The 24751-nt window shown below is 37.2% G+C and overlaps 1 protein-coding gene across 1 annotated transcript in view; it reads left to right on the forward strand.

Annotated features, from left to right (window-relative positions):
* Positions 1–24751, forward strand: part of ADGB (androglobin) — a 138814-nt gene that overhangs the window by 44223 nt on the left and 69840 nt on the right. The window contains exons 10-15 of the mRNA XM_030853230.3: positions 5145–5319; positions 8196–8286; positions 12975–13104; positions 19808–19841; positions 20710–20893; positions 22085–22148. Of these exons, the coding sequence (XP_030709090.1) occupies positions 5145–5319; positions 8196–8286; positions 12975–13104; positions 19808–19841; positions 20710–20893; positions 22085–22148 (678 nt within the window). The remainder of the gene's footprint in view (positions 1–5144; positions 5320–8195; positions 8287–12974; positions 13105–19807; positions 19842–20709; positions 20894–22084; positions 22149–24751) is intronic.

Consider the following 24751-nt stretch of genomic DNA (forward strand, 5'->3'; position numbering starts at 1 on the left):
ACAAAGATAATAAAATTAAGCTATTCATAATATAAACACCTAGTCATAGACACTATTAACATTTTGGCGTCTACACTTTGACTGTTTTTCTTGTCTGCATATTTTCTATGTGTACATGTGTATAACGTTTTTACCTCAGGGGAATTCTATTTTACTTTCTGTTTAGAAACCAGCTTTTTCACTTGACACTGTATCATTAACATTTTCCCATGATGTGAAATATTTGACAACATAATATTTAACAGTTACATGGGATGCATTGGTTTGCCATAATTTTTTAAGTTATCTTTGGTTCTGGGACATAAAAATTATTTTTTCTCCTTCCCTTTTAAAGAGTAAAGCCAGATCTACTCTTCAGTCTACTTAGAAAACAGCCTATTGTATTTGTATTGATTCCTAACACTTTGGGGGAACTTTTTAGACATCCAACACTTTAGTTGCTAGAATTTTATATGTTCTGAAATCACTACATCAAAGTATGAGAAAGACATACTTCCTCCCTCCCTTTCCTTCCTCCCTCCCCTTTACTTCCTTCACTCCCTTCCTCCCTCCTCCCTTCCTTCCTCCCTCCCTCCCTTCCTTCCCTGCTTCCTCCCTCCCTCCCTGCCTTCCCTCCTTCCTTCCCCCTTCCTCCCTCTGTCCCTTCCTCCCTCCCTCCCTTCCTCCCTCCCTCCCTTCCTCCCTCCCTCCCTTCCTTCCTCCCTACCTTCCTCCCTCCCTCCCTTCCTCCCTCCCTTCCTTCCCTGCATCCTCCCCTCCCTCATTTCCTTCCTTCTCCTTCCTTCCTCCCTCCGTTTCACCCTCTCTCTCCCGCCCTCCCTCCCTCCCTACCTCCCACCCTTGCTCCCTTCCTCCATCCCTCCCTTCCTCCTCCTCCTTCCCTCTCCTTCCTTCCTTCCTTCTCTCCTTCATCCCTCCGGTGCCTTCCTTCCCTCCTTCCTCCCTCACTTCCTCCCTCCCTCCCTCGCTTCCTCCTCCCTCCCTCCCATCCTCCCTCCCTCCCTCTCTTCCTCCGTCCCTCCTTCCCTCCTTTCCTCCCTCCCTCCTCCCTCCCTCTCCTCCCTTCCTTCCCTCCTTTCTTCCCTCCCTCCCTCCCTTCCTTCCTCCCTCCCTTCCTTCCTCCCTCCCTTCCTTCCCTCCTTCCTCCCTTCCTTCCCCCTTCCTCCCTCCCTGCCTTTCACCGTCCCTCCCTTCCTCCCTCCCTTCCTTCCTTCCTCCATTCCTCCCTCCTTCCTCCCTTCCTTCCTTCCCTCCTTCCTCCCTCCCTTCCTTCCTTCCCTCCTTCCTCCCTCCCTTCCTTCCTTCCCTCCTCCCTCCCTCCCTCCCTCCCTCCCTTCCTCTCTCCTTTCCTCCCTCCCTTCCTTTGTCCTCCCTTCCTTCCTCCCTCCCTCCTTCCTCTTCCTCCTTTTCCTCCTCTCCTTTCTTTTTAGATAGGAAGCATTCCTTCCTGTGAAAATCTGTAATATAACAAGGGTAATATTGTCAAGACAACAGAACATAATGTGCCATTATGAATGTAGAGAAAGGGGCAGTGTCTCTGTTTTTATTTCAAAGTTATTTACCTTTAGCATGGTTAAATCCTAGTGTGCTTCCCAGGCTTCCGAGTCTTCCGAGTTAGGATTTCAGCTGCCTGTGTCAGCCCTGATTTTTTTTTAATCTCCTTACCCAGCCTTGGCCTAGGTGTTGTCTTAGATATTCCAGTAGTCTAACATCCTAGACTACAAAAGAACATGAGCCGTGCTTTATGGAGTGTCCTGGCCTCACGTATGGGAAGTACTTAAACACTTCTTAAAACTGAAAAATATAAAGATAGAATTTACATCTTCATTACACAAAGAAGGTGCAAAATAATCCACTTGAACTTTTTGCTGTTCTACTGAAAAATTAACCTGTAAACACAAAATTTTTAATTGAAAAACAAAGAAACTCTCATGTTTATTCATTAATTCAACAGATGTTTATTAATTGTTTATTAATTGAATTACCCCACATGTCCTAAACAATGAGCTGGGATCTGAGGACACCATGATGAACATGATTAATAAGGACGCTCCCCACAAAGTTTAGAGTCAATGAGAAAGGCAGTAATAAAGTTAGAAGACTCTCATGATAGAGAGTGCCTGGAACATGGTAGATGTAGCATTAAAATAAAATAAAGTTGAATGAGTGACCAAATAAATGAATTAATGAAGGAGCGGATAAATGAGTATTGGACACATAGCAGAAACACATCTTTCTCTCCAGTGGGTGACTAGGGAAGTCTTCCTAAAGGGGGAAAAAAAATGTTTAAGCAGTGGCTTTAAGATGTTAGCCTGGAAAATAGGAAAAAGTGTGCTTGAAGCAGAGGGAAGCTTATGTGGGAAAGTCTGAAGGTGAAGGAGAACCCACTGGGTTCGAGGGACTACTAGAGGTTGAACAGATTGCAAAGGGAGAAGTGTTAGAGGCAGCTTGAGATGTGGGAGGGAGCCAGGATGTGCAGAGTATTATAAATCCTCCTTTTGGGGGTTGAAATGACTTAAAGGGCCCAGAGTTTCAGAAATGAGCCCAGTGTCTATAACAGTAATGAAATGAACTTCAAGGCTGTAATGAATTGACTACAGCGTTACAGTCTCCTGCTGATTCTTTTACATTATTTATTAGGATGAACACATTCTCCTGGTAAAAATCAGAATGTAAAGATGATATAATATTTTCAAGCTAAATCTACAGAAAACAAGTTCTGTTCTAGTGGAATTTTGTTAAATGGAGTACACTGCAAAAAATTCTAACTCCAAAGACAATAAGACCAGGCTGTAAAAATAAAGTCAATACTTTTATTTAAAGAATTGGTAAAGAATGCAAGAATAAAAGAAAAAAAAAACTTGGGAAGAAACAAAGTGTTAAGAATTACCCCACATTTTCCCCCATCCTCTTTCTCCTGGATCTTCTAAGTGGTTTTAGTTTTATTTAAATGGGTGAGCTGGGAGTTCTAAAAAAGCCTCTCCTATCTACTCAAAATCCTACTTTTAGAATGTCTGAGGTGGGATGGGGTAAGGGAGTGAAAGGGTTTTATGGACAAGGAAACTTCTAGTTTGTCTTACATAATGAATTATTCAAAAATATTTCTTGAAGGCCTATTCAGTATTTCACTAGAATGTTTCACTATTCTAAATTTCTCTCTGTCCCTAATTCTAATCTAAGGAAATTTGTGCCCCTTGAACAAAGTTTCTCAATATCAAACTATAACTATTATTAATAGCATTACTTTATGTCATTCAGAAGTATTGTGTAGTATGTTGGAAATAAAACGAAGTAAGAGAAACTGGCTTACATACCTTACATCAAGCTAGTACTTTTGTGGATTATTCAAACAATACAATAGGTGAAAATACCATACTTAATTATTTGACACAATATCTTACATTTTCTAAATGCCTTAAATAGTTTTATTTTCTGATGCTCTGCAGCTCAAAAAAGAAAGCAAACAGACTACAATTGTGATTGCAATTGTAAGGAGTTGAGATGTGTAGACCAAATTTTTGAACGGTAAACTATCTGGGAATTATTCAACTTATAAATACTACTTTGGATATTATTTAAATGTAAATTTTACAGTAATGTATTTTTATTACTATACCGAGACATTAACTTATTGAATAACAGCAGTGTATTCTTCCATAAATTCTTATTGGAAAGGGTTCCTTTCAGGTGTTGGGAAACTTCTAAAATTTGACAGAGTTAAAGTTTAGCCTTTATAGCATCTATACAAAAAAGGTTTAGCCTTTATAGCATCTATGAAAAAAAAATTTTAAGCCACTCTAAGGCGTAATTCCAGGGGTTTCTGAATTTTTCAGTGAATTGTTAACATTCACAGATGGGATAAAGGGGATGTGGCATTTTCCTCTCCTTTAAATTAGGCCTTTTTTAAAAAAAAACCACAAAAACATTGAAGTGCTTTCCTCTTTATTTCACATACTTATAATGCTTTTAAGTGGCTCTACTGGACTTAATAATGCACTGATTAACTCTTTCTTACAATTATTAATTATTACCGTCATAATTAATCTCTGGATTCAGGAAGAACTGTTCTAGCTCAGGGATACCCCCGCCTATTTTGTGCCTCAACTATAGATTGAGCTACAGTTTGAGCTATAGAAAAACAGCCCCAACAGCAAGGCATGTTGTAGCTGAGGCAATAATTTAGAATAGGCTAAAAGGTGGGTTTCTGATCCCAATTTAAATGACTGCTTTATAAATTTACATTTTCAAACATTGGTATTTGCATAGAAATCAATGATGCAAAATCACTAGGAAGAAAAATAGTTACTGGCAAAACTGACTTTAAGGTAGTTAATATTTTATTTTACTTTAAATGTTTCAACATTTAGACCGTGAACATGAGAATCCGACTACAGTGTACATTACTTTAACTTTCACATACTTTTTGATTACTTATGGCATATTTCAGCCATCAGTCAGTAACTGAATTTCTACTTAAATCTTATCCTGAATTGTTCCAAAGCCAAGTGGCTTCAGGAGATCTGAACCGTCAAATATGGAAAGCATCTGCCTGGGAAACGACTTGATCTGGCAGGACATAGGGCAGCCTCTACCCTCTGTCCTTCTGTGAATGCCTCCATTGTCAGGCGTGATCATGAGGATTTCGTGTGGGCGGAGCAACCGCCCACAAGGCAACCGCTTACCCTCATGGACCTGACGCCTAAAGGCAGTGGGTTTTTTTGAACACTATGTAGCAATTGCTGGTGCTTAAAAAACAAACTAACAAAGACTTTACATGTTAAGGACTGCATCAAAGCTTTAACCTATAAAAATAGTAGCTGATTAATTTTGGACCAAAACTGATATACTAAGACTTCTGCAATCTCATAGAATCTTAAACTCTTAGAACTGAGAAGTGGCTTCTGGTTCTAGTCTCTCATTTTGTAAATAAGGAAAGGGGGCCCCAGATAACTTAAAAGATGGAAAGAAATACAAAGAGTAATAGTGCTTATGTTAAGGGATGTAGAAATACGGGTGGTTATTTTTTTTCTTATTATCACTATGTCTCTCTAGTGGTGATAGTATTTTTATAATGACAAAAAGTATTATCTTAAGTGCATGAAGCAAATAGAAGAATCCTTTTAAATCTGCCTTCTACCTTTTAGGCTGATTCTGCTGAGAAGCTTAGGGAATATGGGCTTTCCCATACCTGTAGCCATCCTGTGCTGGTGACAAGAACTAGGTCTTGCCCCCTTATAGCACCACCAAAACTACCTCCTATACCTCCGTGGAAACTCCTTCGTCAAAAAAAGGAAACTGTTATAACAGATGAAGCTCAAGGTATGAATAAATCTTATTAACATTTCTCTCTATGAAGTTCTAATAGTTTCATTTGTAATGAGATACATATCAAGGCAAACAACTCAACATTACAGTTAAAACCTTCATTTAATTTTATGTCCGAATTTTATGTCTTTAAAGGATTAATTCTGCACATCTCAGACGCCAAGCAGTTTGGTTTTCATGTCTAAACTGGCCAGATATATAAAGGCCATTCTTTGGGTGATGGCATTGTGATTATAACTGTGATAAAAAAGTGGTTTGTAGTAAATAACATAGAAGGTTAAATAGCATATACGTTAGACCACTGGTGTGAATTTCTAACATGGGCATCATTCTACAGTGCCCTGTAGGACATAATCTTTGAATTGACTGATTTCTGTTTGAAACTCCTATAGGAATAGGACTTTTACCCTGGGCTGGTTCCTGTGTCAGTGTTGTCATGTAGCCACAGTGAATGGCAGTAGTGCTCAGAAATACACAGGTTCACACAGGTTGAGAATGGGGCAGGGAGACTGTTCCCACCTTGTTCTTATTCTCACCTTTTATTTCTAAATTCCTCATAATCCATGTCTAATTCTTCGCTCCTTCAATCATTTTCTCGACAAGTCTTCATTTTTACTCCTTTTTCCATGAGCACCACGTTTGAATGGAAGAGAGACCAAGATGGCGAGAGAAGAAATGAGCGAGACCATAAATGAAAAATCAGGAGGAGAGGGGATTAGAAAAGAAAAATAATTAAAAAATTATGGCTTAGAGGAATAACTTAATTTGTTTATATTAATTCAACATAAACATATGGCCTTTCCGTAGCTAGTTTATACTTGCGATTTTTAATGAAGGGTGATAGAGAGTTGTGGTGCTATGGTCTACATATGTGTATGTGTGTATATATATTTCCCATTCCGAAAAGTTTAAATTATCTTTGTTCAAAAACAGCTTTTTTTGTTATCTTTTTTGTGTTCATTTCCTTGCTTTCGCATTTTCTTCCTTTGTCTTTTCCAATACCTCAGTATCTTCTAATTGTATCCATCCAGTAACAGGTCATCCCATTCTAGAAGTTATTGCATTAGGGTTCACAGGCCTGTCCTTGAATGAACAATGAAGACAAAGCCATGATGAACATACCTAGTGCCAGTTTACTAAAGGCATCCCCGAGAAGCATATAAATAAGCTTTAAGTGGCCGGGCTCATGAACCATGGCTTGTACCCTTATTGATGGTGCTTGCTGTGGCTTCTGCTACCAATTCAAGTGTTGCTGATCCTTCAGTGCAGGGGAGAGGAACCATATCTCAGTCACAGGGTAATACGTAAGTCTCGTTGGTACTCAGGATCCTAAAACCGCATTAGCCACAGAGATTGGAGTATTCACCTGTTCCTTGCCTCCTACTTCCAACCATAATTTACACGTTTTTAAGATATAAATAACAACTGTTAACCATGTAATTTTCCTCACATTTGCTTTCTGCCTACGTTTAAACAACCAGTACAGCTGGTGGCAAAGATTTTCTAGCACAACATGTTTTATCCTGGCCAGAAAAGAACAAAGATTAAAGAAATATCTGGTTTAGATATACAGGAGAAATGGTCAGTTCATCTCTTTTTTTTTTATTAGACTTGTCTGCCTCTCTCCCTCCTGCTTGATTATTTCAGTTACTTCCTTACATTCCTTGAGTTTCTGCAACAGGCTGCTTGTGCCACCAAAGTGCCAACTGTTGCTTTGGATTCCAAGAACTTTCCAGTTTCCTCCCTCCCTCCTTCCCTTCCCTCCTTCCTTCCTATCTTCTTCTGTCTTTCCAACCAAAGATCAGCATTCACATGATGCTTGAAAGAAAATCTTTTACTACTGAATGCTATATTTTAGTTAAATGCATAGAGCCACACAACCGTTCTTCATTCAGAACATCAGGAATAGCTGAATGAAAGGAAAAATATTGAACATTCAGCTACTTCCTGATTTTGATATTGACTGTTGTGTAATTCTGTGTAATCTGATAGCTCCATTGTAAGCTGGGAAAGAAAACCTACGGATTGATGGGATTCCATAACCGCAGTGTCCTGCTTTGAGGCTCACCACATCATTGTCTTTCTTCTCTCTATTGGATTTAATATTTAAAGTGAAATTAAGAGGAAACAGAGAGAGAGAGAGAGACATCAATATAGAGGTTATCACAGAACAAGCACAGAGAAGTCATGTGCACTGTGTCATAGTCTCACTTCTCTTCGTCCTGTGGTCATCCTTTCTACTGCTATAGGAGCTTATTTAAAATAATTATGCCTAATGTTTAATTTCAATGTTCACCGTGTTAGTGCATGGGTTGTGTGCTATATCCATTGAGAATTTACATCTGTGTCAGCTTCAGATGTCTTTAGGAATACCCACAACATTTTTCTTGACTACTGCTTTCTTTTCTACTTATGACCTTTACTTTGTTACATTTTCTGTTCTTCCACTATCTCCATGTATTAGTCCACATTTTTTTCATGTCCTGAGAAACTGTGTTGTAGAGGTTAACTAAAAGAACACATTTTTAGCAAAAGACTTTTATAGAAAGTCTTTTGTGTATGTGAAATAGCAGCAAATGCCAAGTAATAACTCTAGAAGACATTGCTGACTTTCTCCCTTGAGACTTCATTGTTTCACGTTGTAAATCTGGAAAGCAACTGAGAAGTAGACTAAAGAAATCTCATATTGGTAGGATCTATAAAGTCCTTTTTAATACAAAACTTTATGTATCGTAGTACATTTCTATTTAACTCTATTGAAGTTTGCTGGGTAAATAGTTAATCTAATCAGTACTGCATTAAATGTCAAATTTTACATATAATCTTGGAAAATTTTAAAAAAGTATATCACACTACCTTTTTCTTTTTAGAATTAGTAGTAAAGAAGCCTGACCAGTTTCTTGAGATTTCAAGTCCGTTTTTGAATTATAGAATGACTCCATTTACAATCCCAACAGAAACGTAAGTATAGAACATTCTTTCCCATGAATTCATCTTGTTAACAGATGAAGCATTTTGTGATTTGTGCAGTTAAAAATGTATCCCTTGGTGACAAATGTATGAAAGTTTGTGTCAATGCACTGATCATAGGAAAATAAAATTTTTAGGTACTATTTCACAGTAATAAACAGTTAAGATAAATTTTGAATTGGTCGAAATGAGGCCTAAATATGTCTGGCTTTACAGTTTTGGCTTCTGTTTCAGAACAACACAGTATTTTGTTATACTTTAAAAATTAGCACTGGGGAATGTTTCTGGTTATTACCTGATAATTAAATCACAAGATCAAATGATTGTCATAAAAACCTGGGAGATGAAGTCTGTCACTCTTAGAGGAGAAAAAAAGAGCTAACTAAATACAACAGCAAAGACAATGAAGAAGAAAAAGGAGGAAGGGGAGGAAGAATCCAAATTTACTAATATTTGAATGTGACAATAGGGGTAGAAATAAAAATTATCATCCTGGGTCTAACATTTTTAATGAGTTCACAGTGGTGAAAAGGAAGTCCACAGATAGCAATAATGAGAAGGAATAGTGGGTGATACGATTATTACCACTAAAAGTGTGGTGATTTGTTATGAAGCAATTGACAACTAACACATGAATATATACATAATCAAGGATTATCAAAACTATTCTTTAAATTTGTGCAGTTAAATGTACTTCAATAATCCCTCAAAGTTGTAAAATATAAAAATAAATACTAGTATTTAAAATGGTTAAAAAAAAATAGGGATTCTAGAACCAAGGAATGTAATGACTGAAATTTTAGAATTCAGTGGATGTGTTTAATCACAGATAAGATACAGCAAAAAAAAGACAATTAGCAAAGTGGAAAATAGGTCAAAAGATAATATCCAGACTGAAGTATGGTGACCAAAAAAAAAAAAAATGAGGAAAAGTATAATAAAAGACATGTAAGAAAAGTTGAAAAAGACCAACATACTTGCAAGTGGGTCTCAGAAGTAGAGGAGAGTTTGGGGATAATCATGAAATAAAAATATAATGGCCAAAATTATCCCAAAAGTTAAGAAAAATCAAGTCAAGATTCAGCAAGTTCTGAAAAAAAGTCAAGTAATGTAAATGCGGAGAAAACTGCAGCTAGATAATCATGGTAAAACCATAGACAAACATAATACAATAATATATAGATATAAAGCAAAAGAAATACTGCAAAAAAATCAGCATGGATAAATGTCACACACAAACATATTAGACCAAAGAAATCTGGTATAAAAAGTATATAGTTTAATTATTCTATTAATATAGATTTTAAAAAGAAAAGAAAAAGCAACATATGGTGTTGGAAGTCTTGATAGTGGTTACCTGTGGCGAGGAGTGCTAGCTGTGATTGGGAAGCACGTCTGGCAGGGTTTGTGGAGTGCTGGTAATATTAGTATCTCTTGATCTGAATCTGAATATCTCTTGATCTGATATGGCCATATTTACTTGGTGATTTTTCAGCAAGTTTTACATTTATGATGTGTGTACTTTTTTGAATTTTTTTTAAACTTTACTAGAACATCATTAAAATTTTTGAATGGCTTATAGGTCACAAATATAATGACAATTAGATGTGTTTCATCCTCCTCTTGGATATATTAAAATCCACGATAAGAATATAAGCTGATGGGGTTTCCCTGGTGGTGCAGTGGTTGAGAATCTGCCTGCTAATGCAGGGGACACGGGTTCGAGCCCTGGTCTGGGAGGATCCCACATGCCGCGGAGCAACTAGGCCCGTGAGCCACAACTGCTTAGCCTGTGCGTCTGGAGCCTGTGCTTCGCAGCAAGAAAGGCTGCAATAGTGAGAGGCCCACGCACCACGATGAAGAGTGGCCCCCGCTTGCCACAACTAGAGAAAGCCCTCGCACAGAAACGAAGACCCAACACAGCAAAAATAAATTAATTAATTAATAAACTCCTACCCACAACATCTTAAAAAAAAAAAAAGAATATAAGCTGATGAATAAAAGCAATCAAAATTTAGATCAGAATTCTGTTCATTGTACTGTCCTACTTTTAGAGCTTCTTTACATCATAGCCTGTTAATTTAAATTTTATGGACTCTAGTTAAGTTGAAAATATTAGAAACATTATTCAAATGTTTTAACTTAAGGCTCCTGCAGTTCTATGCATCAACGATTAAACACTGAAAAGTGGGTGAAGAGGGACCCCCTAGGCAGCACTGGTAGACAAACATGGCATTTAGCCATGTCAAGCTTTATAAACAGAAGAAACAATTTGCTGCTTCTTTGGTTTTAAAAATTTGTTCTGTTATGTATTTGCAAATCTAGTTTTCCTCAAACTTTCATTTTAACTTATAAAAAATCTTATTTTATACATAAATTATTAATTTCTATAAAAGTTTTAAATAAATTTAGTTAGCTGAATTTAAACATTTTAAATTGCATTTACAACCGTACTATATATTATTTTTGCTTTAAGTAATTCTTGAAAAGCCAAAAATCATCATAAATAAAATCTTGCCAATTATATAAATCATCATTAAAAGTTCAAATAATCAAAATGTTTTTTGGTAACCTTGGTTTTTCCTATGTACACTACTGGTTTTTACAAACCAAAATTTTCTTATACCTATAACTTAATTATAAACCTAAAATTAAATATAAAGCTACACATTGTATAGCCTAATTTGTTGGATTATGTAACATGCTACACTTCTTTCACCTGTTACAAATACAAAATACCACATAAAGACAGAATTTTCTTAAACTTAACATAAAAATACTAATGCTTTATACTTTTTCCAATTAATTTTATAGTTAGTGTTATCCACTAAGATGATGATTTTACCATATTCCAAATAACTTCTGATTATCTCTTAGCTTACTGAGATTGCATATTACTCAAATATTTTGCGGATTGTATGAACCAGAGCTGCATACCACCAGGACAAATTTTCTCAGGATTCAAACTGTCACACGCAGGCTTCTAGAATCCCTATGCCAAGAGAGACCACAAATGCGTTGGTTTCATAACCTGAACTTCCGACATTGACTCTCTTACTTAATTTTCGTATGCTTTCTTTCAGCGTTTTTACCTAATTAAGTTGCATGAAATTCTTTAACCCAGGTCTAGGTGACTTCAACACTTGATTGGATTCAATCAAGTGATTGGATTCAGTGAACTAATCTATCCACTGCTTGAACCTGTTATGAATTCCCTAGTATATCCATTTTATCTGGCAGAGCCCAAAGCAAAAATATGTGAATGGCATTTCCTTGCACCTGACTGCTGGACAGAGTTCTCAGGTCAGCATAAGAGCAAGCCGGTTTTTTGGCCAGCCTTGGAGAATGAGTGCTACACAACTGCCTCTCCTTGGAACACTGTCACTGTAGTAACAACATGCCCGGTTTGCCCAGTCCTGGCTCCTGGCCTTGTTTTAGAGAATCAGAGCCTCACAGATATGTTTGTGCTACCCTCTAGTGGCAGTTTCAGAGACACTTAGCTTGAGGTGAACCAAGTTTTACAGAACACGAGCAAGGAAAAATCCAAAAGTATGGGAAGTTCTGTATACATGAAATTTAATACTATCTTTGAAAGACCTAATATATTTGTACTATAACAAATATCTTTTTATTGTACCCATAAACTTCTAGCTGTGGCAACACTGATTTGGGGTCATGTCAGCAATAACTTGAAAGAAAATACTGTACGCTTGGGTAGCTAGTATAAATATCACAGTTGTAAACGTAAGGGCTCAACATGCATCATTAAATTTTTGACTCTAAGCCCTATTTCACTGCTACATTACTCTGATACTTAATTAAATCACTTCTAAATGCCAGGTTCCTATGTGTTCTGATCATCAACATTCAAAGATGGCCACCATAGCTTTAAAATAAATAGCGTTCCAGAAAAGTTTTACACCATTGCAGTGACTGATAGAGAATATTGCTCCAGTAGTATATATAGCAATTAAATATTTTTTAACATGAAGCAAAAGAAATTACTGGTTGTAAAGTAATGAGAATGATAAAATGAAAAAAATCAGAACTTCCTATTGTTGACCAAACATCACTATGCAACGGAATACTATTCAGCCATTCAAAAAGAAGGAAATCTTGCCATTTTTGTGACAACATAGATGGACCCTGAGGACATCTCAAGTGAAATAAGTCATACAGAGAAAGACAAATACCATATGATCCCACTTATACGTGGAATCTAAAAAAGACAGACAAGCAAACATACTCACAGATACAGAGTACAGGAGAACAGACTGATGACTGCCAGAGGCAAGGCATGGGGGTGGATGAAATGGGTGATGGGGGTCAAAAAGTACAAACTTCCAGTGGTAAAATAAGTAAGTCCTGGGGCTATAACGTGTAGCATGGTGACTATAGTTAATAATACTGGGTTGTATATTTGAAAGTTACTAAGAGAGTGGACGTTAAACGTTCTCATCACAAGGAAAAAAAATTGTAACTGTGTGTGGTGACCTACGTTAACTAGAATAGTGGTGATCATTTTGCCATATATACAAATATTGACTCATTATGTTGTATACCTGAAACTAATATAATTTTATATGTCAAGTATATCTCAGTAAAAGCTGCAGTTATTTATTAGTAGCTTTAAACAAGAGATTAAGATAACAGAAGTTTTTTTCTTTTTTTTCCATTAGTCATTTTGTACGAACTTTGATTAAGAAAGGGGTGCTTCCAGGATCTGGTTTATCTTCCCTTACTGAAAATGATGAAACTACAACCGTTAGCCAGACAGACTTAAGTCAATTGACAAGAACTATGTCTCAGGTAACTATGTTACTCTTATTATTAGCCTGATTCTTAACTATAAAAAAATTTTTTCTTAAATTGTGAAATATATTATACATAAATGCATTTGAGCAGAATAAAGAATACTGAAACTAAACCTCTTACGTACCCATCTTCTAGATTAGAAAGTGGAATATTCACCTCTCATAGATGTCTCCTGTGTTCTCTTTTTTTTGGGAGTGTGCACTGCATGGCATGTGGGATCTTAGTTCCCCAACCAGGGATTGAACCCGTGCCCCCTGCAGTGGAAGCACAGTCTTAAACACTGGACCACCAGGGAAGTTCCACATGTGTCTCTTCTGAATTGTATCTCCTATCTGCCATACAAGGTCTGGTATTTGTCAACTGCACGCTCTTCTAATTTTGTCAGTTATGTACACGTTTATGAACAATATATAGCTTGGTTTCATTGTCATCCTCATTTTATTTTTGTGGGCTCTTGTATTAATTCTTCTGGGATTTCTTAATGTTGCTTATGAGATTTGTCTCTTTTGCCACATGTTACAGTTCATTTATTTCACTGGCCAAAGGTATTTAATACATAACTAGTCTACCATTTAAAAACATCTTTCACAGTGTTAATGGCTACATTCATTGCTTTTTGTTTCTTGCTATTGCAAGCAGTGGTACCATGACTCATCTTGACTGTCCCTGTACACACACGCAAGAGTTTCTGTAGTTCCAGGGTTTGTGAACTTTTATGTGTTATGTCTCCCTTTGTCAATTTTCTAAAACACATGATGAATACAATTTATCTCTTTCTGCATATGAGCTGAGTATTGGCAACAGGGAACAGTGGAAAGCAGAACAGCTGTCTGGGTTAGCACCGTGTGAACATACAACTTCACGATTTGGTGGTTGAAGGTATACTAAAGGATAGCTCCCAGATAGTTGGGCAGTTCAGGTTACAAGAGTGTCTGTAGACAGGAAGATGTGACCACATGGAATCTGACAATGGGCCTAATAACTGCTGTAACTTCAAGCATATGTGACATTTTGGATTTTGCAACAACTCTAATATAATGTAAAATATTGTGATTTTTTTCATGGATAAAGTCACAGTTATTGCCAATAACACTGTAGCTACTCACCTGCATTGATAAATTGAAAACTGAAGAAAACTGAATGCTGAACTTCAGCTAAAGATGAAAATAATCTTTCAAGCAGCCATGTTCATGGATTCCTAAAATCTAACCATGGGCCCCAGTGGATACTAGCCTAGGAAGCTCCGTTCTAGGATATGAATCTGGGAGCATCACTGATGGGTAATAGGACATTCACCTTTTAACCTTACAATAAAATGCACTGGATGAGAATTTTCTCTGCACCACATTCTGGCCAACCCATATATTGTCTGATGTTTCAACTTCTGTCAGTGTGGTAGGTGGGAAAGGGTTTTAATGCATAATATATTTGCATGTTCAAAAATAAAATTATAAGGCACACATCAAGAATTCTTGTTTCCATGTAAGTACTTCTCCCACTTTCACTGCTTTGCCCTCTGTAGGACACTTTCAGGGTGTCTTTATGTAAATATAAAGAAACACACAATATTCCACCTTTTTCTACTCAAAACATAATGAAATTTTTTAAAGTTTTTACTTAGTAAATACTGGAGATAATTTCACTATGCCTAAAGAGCGTCTTTATTCTTAAAGTCACATACTCTTTCATTATGTGAATGAACCAGAGTTGATTTCTACCAACCTCTATAAATGGTATAAGATACATTGGAGGGCAGAGAATCACATGCAGGTAAACACATTTTTTAGAATTAGTTGAAAAGGAGAGACTAACAGATGAGAAATCTTGCAAGAAGAATGAATAGACTTAAACATTGTTAAACTTTTTTTCTTAATTTCAAAGTATTGTATGCAATAGTTTTAAAGAGTCAAAAGTTACCAAAAAGATAATCATAAAATAACCAACCTGTATTACCCCTCCTCATTCTTTAGCCTTCCTCCCCAGAGTCAGTCACTTTTATTTAAGCGTTTCTTCTGCTATGTGTCTCCATATTTCTAAGTAGCAGAGGCTTTATGAAGGCAGAGATCTTGATCTTTTATCATATACTGTTTCTCCCTCAGCACCTGCAAAGATGCCTAGCACATGACAGACACTGTTACGTATTTGTTGAATGGCTGAATTCCGTTCTTTCTCCATCTATCAATGAAACATTATCTCTCGACCTCTTGCTATAGAAGATAAGGATTTAGCACTCCTGTATTCGCTTACCATCCCATACCTCCACTTTCCTCTGTCTTCAAGATTTTTTCACTTCACAAGTTTTTGTCCAATCAGTACTCTAGCTGTGAGGCTGGATACCAGAGCAGACCCCGTTGAGATTTCGTGAGCTGTTACGTAATGCTTCTCACCTAACAGGGATGAAACTGTTGGGGAAGCTAAGAGTTCTACGAGCCGTAAGAGCTGGAGCCCTAACGGTGGAAATGAAGGGCTCTGCATTGTGGCTTGATTGGCAGGATCTCTGACTGAGATGCCACTGCCTCCTGGGAGTCTCAGTGCCCCCTGTATATTTCCCAGGCCTCTCACAGGTCTGGCTCCTGGCTCGTAACTGGGACTGGCTGCATAACTTGTGGAATGAAAATGCAGGGCCCCTTGTTCAACAGTTATTAAGAATGTCAAGAGAGTGACAGCAGAGCATTAAAACAAACACAGGGCCCTTCTGAGCCCAGCGCCCTGAGTGATCACACACTCATGAAGCCGGCCCTGCTCTTGATCTTGCCTTCGACACACAATCTGGCTGATAGACCGCAGGCATTAGTGACGTGTGCCATTTCAGGCCGAAGCACTTAATGAGCCTGCACGTGGCTTTGCAGCTCTCTGCTTCTCCCACAACCATCAGGAAACTGCGTATCCCAGTGGCAAGGCTACATGGTACAAGTTTCTAGATCCCTACATCACAACTGGGAAAGGAATCCCTTGAAAAGGAGCCCCCCAAAATAGGCTGAATATGAGGGAGAAGTTAACCCTATGTGTTAAGCCATTGAAATTTCAGGATTGGTTTGTTATCTCAGACTAGCCCAGCCTAATATAGTTCATGTTTTTAAACAGCAAAATTACCCTACCTTTGCCCTTAAGATAGATACAAATATTAGGGACAATAGGCCTGTTTTCAGACCTTCCTTAGGAATTAATATTTAGTGCAAGTCAGGCATTAATTATTTACCTGTTTCCTTTTCCACCTTCATCATTACTTCAAGCTGTAATAGAAGGATGGTAATAAAGAAAAGTATTCTTCCGTTAAAAAATATTCTAGCTGTGGAAGGATTTTTATTGGAGAGACAAATTTCTTTTCTTACACAACTTTTTGTACAAACCAATTACTTCATTTTTTTTCTATGACACATTAGGAAGCCTTCCCAAACACTCTTTTTTAAGAAAAAGGAACACCATTGAACAAATACCTTTAAACCCCATTTACCACACAAACACATCAGATTACCAATGCCACCTGTTTTCCTGGAGATATCACCCTCTGGAATCCTTTGCTCTCTTGCTCTTGTTCCAGCTGATGGAAACTTGCGCCTGTCATCATTGGACTTTCTTTTCTCTCTCTCCTCTGATGGATTTTCTAATTCTTGGAAACGATGCTCTCCTGCTACTTGATACCCTCATTTAGGTGGTGCACATCTTCTAGTACTCCCTGAGAAAAACTGCGTGGGAAGTGAAAATGATGAGGGGTTCGTATGCCTGCAGATGTCTGTATTCCACCCCCTCCCCTGGTTTATATTTTGGCGTGTTGTAGGATTACAGTGTAGATGTTCTTTCTTTCAGAATTTTAACTCTGTTCCTTAACTTTTGTCTTTTACCTTCAACCATTGCTCTTAAGAATACAGATAACATTTTGATTCTTGATCTGTTCTGTATGACTCTTGTTTTTCCCCTCTGGGAATGTTTTAAGACATTCCTTCCATTCTTGAAATAAGAAAAATTTACAGTGATTGGCCACGTAAATGAGTCTGTTTACATGAACTGTGCTAGGTACTCCATGAGCCCGTTCAACCTGGATACTCAAGTTTTTCAGTTCTGCAGAATTTTCTTATACTTTTTCCACAAGAATTTCCTTTTCTGAGAACAGTAATATTGAATACATTCACATTGCTGTGCCACTAACCTCCAGAAATCATTTCATCTTACAAAACTAAAACTTTATACCCATTAAATCATTCTGCATTCCTGCCCCTTTTCAGCCCCTTAAAACCACCATTCTACTTTTTGTCTCTAGGATTCTGATTACTCTAGGTACTTCATATAAGTGAAATCATACAGTATTTGTATTTTTGTGGCTGGCTTACTTCACTTAGTAAAATGTCCTCATCCATGTTCATGTGTCCATGTTCATCCATGTTGTACCATGTGTCATAATTTCTTTCCTTTAAGGCTGAATAATATTCCATTGTGCATATACATATACCACCTTTTGTTTATCCATACATCCATCAATGGATACTTGGTGAATAATGCTGCTATGAACATGCGTGTATAAATGTTTCTTTGAGATGCTGCCTTCAGTTCTTTTGGGTATATACTCAGATGTGGAATTGTTGGATCATACGTTAATTCTATTTTTAGCTTTTTCAGGAACCACCATACTGTTTTCCATAGCAACTGCACCATTTTATATTCCCACAGAAAGTACAAAAAGGTTCCAATTTCTCTACATCCTCACCACATAACAGTAACAATAACACTTGTCATTTTCTGTTTTTTTTTCTTTTTTCTTTAACAGTAGTCATCCCAGTGGCTGTGAGAGGGTGGTATCTCATTGCAGTTTTGATCTGTATTCCCCTAAGGATGAGTGATGTGGAGGACGTTTTCCATGTGCTTGTTGGCCATTTGTATATTTTCTTTGGACAAATGTCTATTCAAGTCCTTTACCCGTTTTTAAATTGGGTTTGTTTATTTTATATTGTTTTTGTAGAAGTTCTTCATATATTCTTGATGTTAACCCTTTACTAGACATATGAGTTGCAAATAATTTCTCTCATTCCATAGGTTGCATTTTCACTCTGTTGATTATGTCCTTTGAATGACAGAAGATTATTTATGTAGCCCTATTTATTTTTACTTTTGCGGTCTGTGTTTTTATTGTCATATCTAAGAAACCAATGTCAAATCCAATGTTGTGAAGATTTTTACCTATGTTTTCTTTGAAAAGTTTTTTAGTTTTCTTCTCTGAGTCTTTTGTATCAACTTTACATCCAAACTTTCTATTGAATTTATTTCACTTTCCTATTTTTAGTTTCCAAGAACTGTCTCTTGTTCTTTATTGTGTTTTTATAGTTTATTTGATAAATGAATATCTTCTTAACTTTCTGATATTACTAACTTAAAAATTTCTCCCTATATTATCATTTCTGATTCCTGTGACTCTCCCTACCCACACCCATTAGTTTATTTCTTTTATATGAGACTCTTTCCTCAATTATCTAGCAATTCTTTGTTGTACACATATATTTAAGGAATTTATGAAATTAAAGAGCTGCTGATTAGAAGAAGCTTTATGGCATGGATAGAGCTTGTCAACTGGAAGCTTTAATTTGAGATAATTGGGGGTAAATGAGCCTCATTTGGGGTGGGACTAGCTCCAAATATCAGATTCCCTGAGGATTTTCCCTGGCTCTGTTCAGTGTCTCAGGTTAAGGGTCCTCTAATCTCCCTGCTGGGGTGGAATGTGGTCATAAGGATTGTTATATCCTTACCCACCAGAGTTATTAAAGCTGAGCAGCACAGGGTTCCTGAGAGTCTCAAAGTTCAGCATGTGGATGTTCACTTAATTCCTCTCCTCTCTGTGTAGTAAACTTTCTTGCTTCCCACAGTATCCGTGAACCCAGATCTGGAGACTTTTCATTTAATTTCTCTACTTGAAGCAACTTCCAGTGTCCTATTTAAGCAGAAGAAGGATAGATGCTAAACCAGAAGGGATTAGGGAGAAGTGGGGATTTGTCTGTTCCTTATATAGACATTCAACCCACCCCTGTATTTCAACCTGTATCTCATTCTGTCCTTCCCAGTGCCCGCTAATTGTTTCTGGGGTCCTAAGGTGTGGAAGGGCTTGCTTCTCACCAGCACTTAGTGTTCAGTTTTGTCTACTCTGTTGTCTTCTCCATACACTTTACATCATCCAAAATATCACCCATCAGTCTGTATAAATTTATACCATTTTATCTTTTATACTTATTTTAATTGTGTCCCAGAGATAACAGAGTTATACATGTGAAGCTTATTTTTCCTGTTAAAAATTTGAGAAAACATTTTTATAATTTGAAATAATCCTTAGGTTCCATACACTAATTATCAATCATAATCTCATTTTACTCAATCTGTATTAATTATAGGTGCCTCATACCAACTAGTATATCTACTCGGGGATATTACTGTTTTTATTTAACTTTTATTATAAGATTCAAAGGTTTAATACACTCATATCTTCTGTATTTTAATGTCACAAACTTAAACTCTCAGCCAAATTCACATCTTTTGAATTTTAAGGTTAAAGACAAATTTCGTTTTGCTGTAGGTTTTAGTAAGTATTTGTAGAAATCTATTTCTTCAGTGTTTAAAAGACTGTATTAACTCTTTTAAAAACTGTGGTGCTTTAGAGAGCTGTAATGTTTTGTCGAATTTATAAATGGTTTCTTAGCGTGTTCCTTTCATCTCACAGGGTAATGCTGCTTCACAAGCTATACTCAGAAAAGGTAAATTAATAATCTTCTCGTGACTTTTTTTCACAGACATCAAAGCACAAAGGGGTCTCTGCTTCTTGACAGCTTTTTGCTCTCCCTCCTCCTGGCTCTCAGCAGCCTCCCTCCAGTGCTTTCTCTGATGTGTTGAGTCTAATCTGCTCTGGGCTAGAAAAATCAGATAATCTCACTTGTTAAATTCAAGCTTAAAGTCAAAATAAAAGACTATCTGATTAAAGTCCCATGAGTAAAGTTCTTGTGTCTTAATGCATGCATGTTATGATCAAAGCACTGAAACCACTGCAAATTCCTCAGATCCTAAATAAAGACTTGACCAAGGCTAAAATCCAAAAAAGTGTTATGTGGCGTGTGTGTCTATAACATTTTGGTTCAAGAAAAGTGTATGAGAACTTTATGCCATTTCTTGATAAACATAAAATAAGATTACGGAATCACTGACTGCAGGGCTTACAGAAATACATCAATCACAATAGATCTTTCAAGTTTTTGCTTCTCCTTCTGTTGTCTGCGTTAGCCCCTCTTACATGAATATGTCTGTTTACAGCAGATTTTAAATACATAAACCTAACTTCTGTTATAACTTTAGTCTCTAAAGAATGTGTGCACAAATTTATGAAAGTGATTTCAAAATTTCTGGACACCCTGCATGTAAGTTCTGATTAAATTCTCCTGAGGGTATGAAAATGGGTCTTTGTATGGACCTCTACAAATTTGAGGCCTGCATGTGAATTATTATCTCAGTAAATATTTTCTCAAAAATAGATTTTGATATGTGAGCTCTCCTCTACAGTTTTTCATATCTTAATAATTTAATATTTAACAATTAGGTATGTTTGACATGGCTGTCTTCTGCTGTACACAGATGAACTACCAGACTATGGATTGAATGATGCAGCCCATCCAGCTGAAGGAATCAGTCTGGAAAGAGATTTGGTCAGCCAGACAACAGCAACACAGGAAAAATCGAAGGAGGAACTTGCAACAGTAAATAATGGTGTTTCTAAAGAAATATGGTTAGATTTTGAAGACTTCTGTGTGTGCTTTCAGTAAGTATACATTTTTGTGTGCATTTACTACAGTGGGTATATAAGCTATTCATTTTTAGCTTTCATTTAAAAGAGTTAAGCCAATATTAGTCTGGTGTGGATATAATATCAAACAAAACTATTAGAAGGATATTTACAATAGCCAGGTCATGGAAGCAACCTAAATGCCCATCGACAGACAAATGGATAAAGAAGATGTGGTACATATATACAATGGAGTATTACTCAGCCATAAAAAGGAACAAAATTGGGTCATTTGTAGAGATGTGGATGGACCTAGAGACTGTCATACAGAGTGAAGTAAGTCAGAAAGAGAAAAACAAATATCATATATTAATGCATATATGTGGAATCTAGAAAAATGGTACAGATGAACTGGTTTGCAAGACAGAAATAGAGACACAGATGTAGAGAACAAACGTGTGGACACCAAGGGGGGATAGTGGGGGGGTGGGGGGATGAATTGGGAGATTGGGATTGACATATATACACTAATATGTATAAAATAGATAACTAATAAGAAAAAACAATATTAGAAGGAAATATGGATGAGTTGATTGTCCACATGAAACATGAATAGCCAAACCAGTCTCAGGCCAGTTTCAGCTTATCCTCAAAGACTTATTTGTTTATTAAGATGAAGGCAGTTTATCCACTGAAGGAGATCATTTTTGTCCCTTTCAGACAACTAATTCAATAGTTATTATTTTTTCTCAGCTTTATTGAGATGCAATTGACAAATAAAATTGTAAGTATTTAAAGTGTACATGGTGATGAATTGATACACATATATATTGTGAAAGATCCCCCCCATCAAGTTAACTAACATATCTATCACCTCATATATTTATTTTTTTATTGTGTGTGAGAACATTTACATTCTATTCTTTTAGCAAATTTTAATTATACAATATAGTGTTATCAATGATAGTTTCCATGTTATACATTAGATCTTCAGACCTTATTCATCTTATAACTGAAAGTCTGTGCCCTTTTTACCAATCTCTCCCTATTTTCCTCACCTCCAGCCCCTGGCAACCACTTTTTTCCTTTCTGAGTTGTTATTATTTTTTTAACTTTCATCTGTCTTTACCTGTTTTGCCTATAATTATTTGCTTCTGAGAAACTTAGCATGTAGTACTGTTTTGTTGCATATGATGACAATAACCTGTTATAAATAATGTTTTTCAGGAATATATATATTTTCCACAAGCCAAGTTCATATTGCCTTAACTTTCAAAAATCAGAATTCAAGGTAAATAGATAATGATCTCTTTTCTTTCCCTTCTTAAATTTTTAATGGAATCATGCTAGTGAAAAACACTTTCAAATTTATCAAGCATTTCTAAACTTCTAACATAATTATATTTAAAAATTTAAGGGACTTCCCTGGTGGTCCAGTGGTTAAGACTTTGCTTTCCAATGCAGGGGGTGCGGGTTTGATCCCTGGTTGGGGAGCTAAGATCCCACATACCTTGCGGCCAAAAAAACAAAACATAAAACAGAAGCAATATTGTAACAAATTCAATAAAGACTTTAAAAAATGGTCCACATCAAAAAAAAATCTTAAATAAAAAATATTTAATTCTTAGGGTCTTCTACTAACCTCTGATATAGACAATAAGCAAAATTCTTCTACCTCATATCCCCAGGTGTGATCCATGTGATTGTGTTGCACTGGTTCAATGCTGAGCCGCGTTATTATATAAATTCACATAAAGGAAGTTTTGACTTATGAATAAATGAAGGAAAAGCACAAGTAAATTCACTACATTTGATTTCAATTAGTGTTTACTGACTTGCGTGCAATTCCTAAAATATAAGCACATTTTCACTAACATTTCTGTTATTTTTGTCCACGTTCTTCCCTCTGTCTGGAGTTCATTCTTCTTCATCCTTATTGCCTTCATCTGGCTAACACCTAGAAGTCCTTCAGCACAGCATGGATGTCCTTGACCCTGTGAGACCTCCTTCCCTGCCTGTAGAGTCTGGGTCAAGTACCCTGACTCCATGCACTCTGTATGACTGTCCCCACCCAGACACTTCCCTCCCTCCATCCTAACTGCATGGTCACTTCTCTGTGCCCCTCTACCTAACCACCCACTTTCTGTCAGCATCTTAAGGACAACTCTGTCCTTTTCTTTACTTTTGAAGTACAGGTCCTGGTATGAAGTAGGAAATTGGTAAAAAAAAAAAAAATTGTTGAATGAATTAACGAACAAATGTCACATTGAGTGGAATTTTGTGGAAAACTATGAAACATATCCTGGGAAACTAAATTGCGCTGAAACTTGCATGTCGCTTGTATGGGGCCCTGCAAGCCCCCAGCGATACTTCCCCAACATCTCCATGAGCTGCATGCAGAGCTGGAGGGGGAAGTAGGAGGCTTGGTGATGACTTCTCCCTTTGCACTTGTACTAGATGAAAATGCAGGCAGAGAAAACCGTTTGTGCATCCCTCAAGAGGTGCTCTGTAGCTGGTTGCCTGCTCTGAAAGTAAGAATCAGGTCTGTAGTAGTGACTGGGGTGGGGTTTGCAGGGGTGGCAGAATGGGTGACCAGGTTCTGAAGTCTATCTATAAAATCACCCAGAGGAATGCTTTGATTTTATGAATTTTACAAAAAACAAAACAAAACAAGCCTGTTAATTGGGAATAGCAGAACCCAGAGTACAGTATGAGAATAATATACCGTTTACAGTTAACTTAGGAATGTTGTCATATTCAAAATATTGGCAATATTTAAATGATAGTCATTTATAGGTGCTGACTCTGTTCCTAGCCCTGACCTAGGTTCTTTATTACATCAACTCCTCATAGCAAACTCAATGAAAGGACAATTATTATTATCAATTTTCAGGTTAGGAAACTGAGGCAGACCAAGTTTGGGTAAAATGCCCAAGATCACCAAATTAGTAAGTGGCGCAAGCATCACGAGAACTGCGTTTATCCGATGTAAAACCTGCGCCTTTCTCACTAGCACACCTTTGGAGGAAGCAGATGAGTGGCTCTGGAGCTAGACTGCCGGGTTTTGAATCTAGATTGCATCTGAGGTGGGACTCTGAGCAAGCTATTTAAGTTCTCTTTGCCTCAGTTTTCTTATTTATTCAATGGCAGTGACAGACCAACATCATAGAGTTGAGAAATAAATGAGAGAACATGTGTAAAACACTTAGAAGAATGCCTAATACTTAGTAAGTGAAAATAAATGCTGGCTGTCGTTGTTATTACTAAGAGCAGTTAGCATATGAGTTTGTTATACATCACCACCCTAACATATATGTGCATGTGTGTTCGGAAAATGGCCACCTGTTCTTTGTTCCGATCCTATTTTTATGAAGTGATGGTAAAAGGAGAATTTTATTTTCCTTTTAAAGTCCCAGCTTAGCAAAATAAAATGACGGCATCCATTATGAGTCCCTTCATTCCCCTGAATTTTTTTTTTAACATCAGTGGTCTGAGAAAATGATGACTTTTTCTTAGAGGATGTTTTTGGTACCCAAACTTAATGGCCTTTAATCTGGACTGTTCGTGGTCTGAGGCCAGACAGTCCTGATGTTAATGGCCACAGGCGCTACCAGCTGAGCTGGAGACACAGAGCCTGAGGCCTGTCTGCCGCACATCCCTTAGCTGTCCCCTGGGAGATGTCATGGGGGTTGGCAAGGGGCTCACAAAGGTGTCTGGTCCCTGCAGCAGAGCAGAGCCCCTGAATGTGGCCTCGGGGGCCATCTCACCCTCAAATTCTCAGGCTCTTTAAAATGACAACAAATGATCTCTAGGCAGAATCCCCTCCTCAGCCACACAGGCTGCGCTGGCAAATGCAGGGCCCTTCATAGTTTTAGATAGTGTTTGAAACAACTG

Source organism: Globicephala melas, chromosome 14, assembly GCF_963455315.2.
Source record: "Globicephala melas chromosome 14, mGloMel1.2, whole genome shotgun sequence".
Lineage (NCBI taxonomy): Eukaryota > Metazoa > Chordata > Mammalia > Artiodactyla > Delphinidae > Globicephala > Globicephala melas.